General features: G+C 44.3%; 1 protein-coding gene across 1 annotated transcript; it reads right to left on the reverse strand.

Annotated features, from left to right (window-relative positions):
• Window positions 1-689: 689 nt before the first annotated feature.
• LOC122678082 (olfactory receptor 8S1-like) lies at window positions 690-1619 on the reverse strand. Its single transcript, XM_043878560.1, has one exon. The coding sequence runs from the start codon at window positions 1617-1619 to the stop codon at window positions 690-692; it is 930 nt and encodes a 309-aa protein (XP_043734495.1).
• Window positions 1620-2002: the final 383 nt, after the last annotated feature.

The raw sequence follows: 2002 nt of genomic DNA on the forward strand, positions 1-2002 counted from the left end.
TTTGTTCCAAAATCACTGTGGATGGTGACTCCAGCCATGAAATCAGAAGATGATTATTTCTTGACATAAAAGTGATGACAAACCTAGACAATGTGCTGAAAAGCAGAGACATTATTCTGCCGATAAATTCCATATCATCAAAGCTATGGTCTTCCCAGTGGTCCCATGTGGTTGTGAGACTGGACCGTAAAGAAGGCAGAACACCAAAGAATTGATGCCTTCAAACTCTGGTGCTGGAGAAGACTCCTGAAAGTCTGTTGGACAGCAAGGAGATCAAACCAGTCAATCTTAAGGGAAATCAACCCTGAATATTCACTGGAGGGACGGATGCTGAAGCTGAAGCTCCAGTATTTTGGTCCTCAGATGTGAACAGACAACTCATTGGAAAAGTCCCTGATGCTGGGAAAGATTGAGGGCAGAAGGAGAAGAGGATGAGATGGCTGGACAGCATCACTGATACAATGAACATGAACTTGGGCAAACTCCAGGAAATGGTGAAGGACAGGGAGGCCTGGTGTATTACAGTCCATGGGGTCGCAAAGAGTTGGACACGACTGGGTGACTGAACAACAATAGTTTGGTATTTGTTTTTCTCTTTTTAACTTATTTCACTCTGTATGACATTCTCTAGGTCCATCCACATCTCTACAAATGACCCTGATTTCTCTTCTCTTTACAGCTTGCTACCTCTACCATTGCAAACATTTCCCCAGGGTTCTTCTCAGAGCTGTCTTTACTTCTTGGTTTTTGAGGCTATAGATGAGGGGATTCACTAGTGGAGTAACTACACCATACTGTATGGAGAAGATCAGCTCCAGAGGTGAACCTGAGGTGGGCATGAGATAACGGAGGAAAGCTGAGACATAGAAGAAGCTCACTGCAGTGAGGTGGGAGGAGCAGGTGGAGAAGGCTTTGCTCCTACCTGTGGTGGAGCTGATGCTCAGGATGGTGGAGACAATGCGTGTGTAGGAGAAGAAGATCAGGAAGAATGTACCAAAGCCATGTAGCAGTGTGGAGCCTGTCAGGACAGTGACATTGGTGGAAATATCAGAGCAGGACAAAGAGAAGAGAGAGGGCAGTTCACAGGTATAGTGGGGGATGATATGGTTCTCACAGAAGTTCAAGTTCATAGCCAGGGGAATGTTGATAACTGCATCCAGAAAACCCAGGCCCCATGAAGCCCATACCAGCTTCACACAGAGCTGGCTGCTCATCACCTGAATGTAGAGCAGAGGGTAGCAGATGGCAGCATAGCGATCATAGGCCATCACTGAGAGCAAGAAGATTTCTGTCCCTCCAATGTCAAACACGAAGAAGGCTTGAGTCAGGCAGTCCTCTTTTGAAATAATTTTCTTTTTAGACAGGAGGTTCTCCAGGAGCTTGGGAACTGTGACTGAAGAGAAGCAAAGGTCCAGGAAAGAGAGGTGACTCAGAAAGAAGTACATAGGTGTGTGGAGATGGGAATCAGCTCTGATCACCAGCAGCAGCATCAAGTTCCCCATCATTGTTAGGAGGTAAATCCCCATGAAAAGCACAAAGAGCAGTATCTGGACTTTGGGATCAGCAGACAGCCCAAGGAGGATGAACTCAGTGATGGTGCTGTGGTTCCTCAAGGCCATTTAGAAAGGATTTTTCCTAGGAAAAAATATACAGTGTACCTGAAACTTCTCTTTACTACACCCAACTATGGAGAAAGGGATCCACTTTTATGTACTTACTCCTGATTATTTAGATTTCATATATGTCCTTATCAAATGTCTATAATGTTTGCTTCCCCTTCTAGGGTTCTGTTTCAAACAATGATTTTTCCATAGGTGACATTCTGTTTTAAAGACACTGAAGAAATTTGCTAATTTGTACAGACCCTGTCCGTGACTAATTTGTTCTGTCTTCTTCAACTGGGCACTGCTTTATCAGCAATATTCTGTGCATGTTTTGTAAATCATGGCAGAGTTGCTGAGAAGCTTTTTCAGCATTTGCCTTCTTTCTCCTGTTTTCCAAT

Source organism: Cervus elaphus, chromosome 3 (assembly GCF_910594005.1).
Source record: "Cervus elaphus chromosome 3, mCerEla1.1, whole genome shotgun sequence".
Taxonomy (NCBI): domain Eukaryota; kingdom Metazoa; phylum Chordata; class Mammalia; order Artiodactyla; family Cervidae; genus Cervus; species Cervus elaphus.

Coding starts and splice junctions, on each gene's coding strand:
- LOC122678082 (XM_043878560.1), bottom strand. CDS start 1,619: ATGGCCTTGAGGAACCACAGCACCATCACTGAGTTCATCCTCCTTGGG.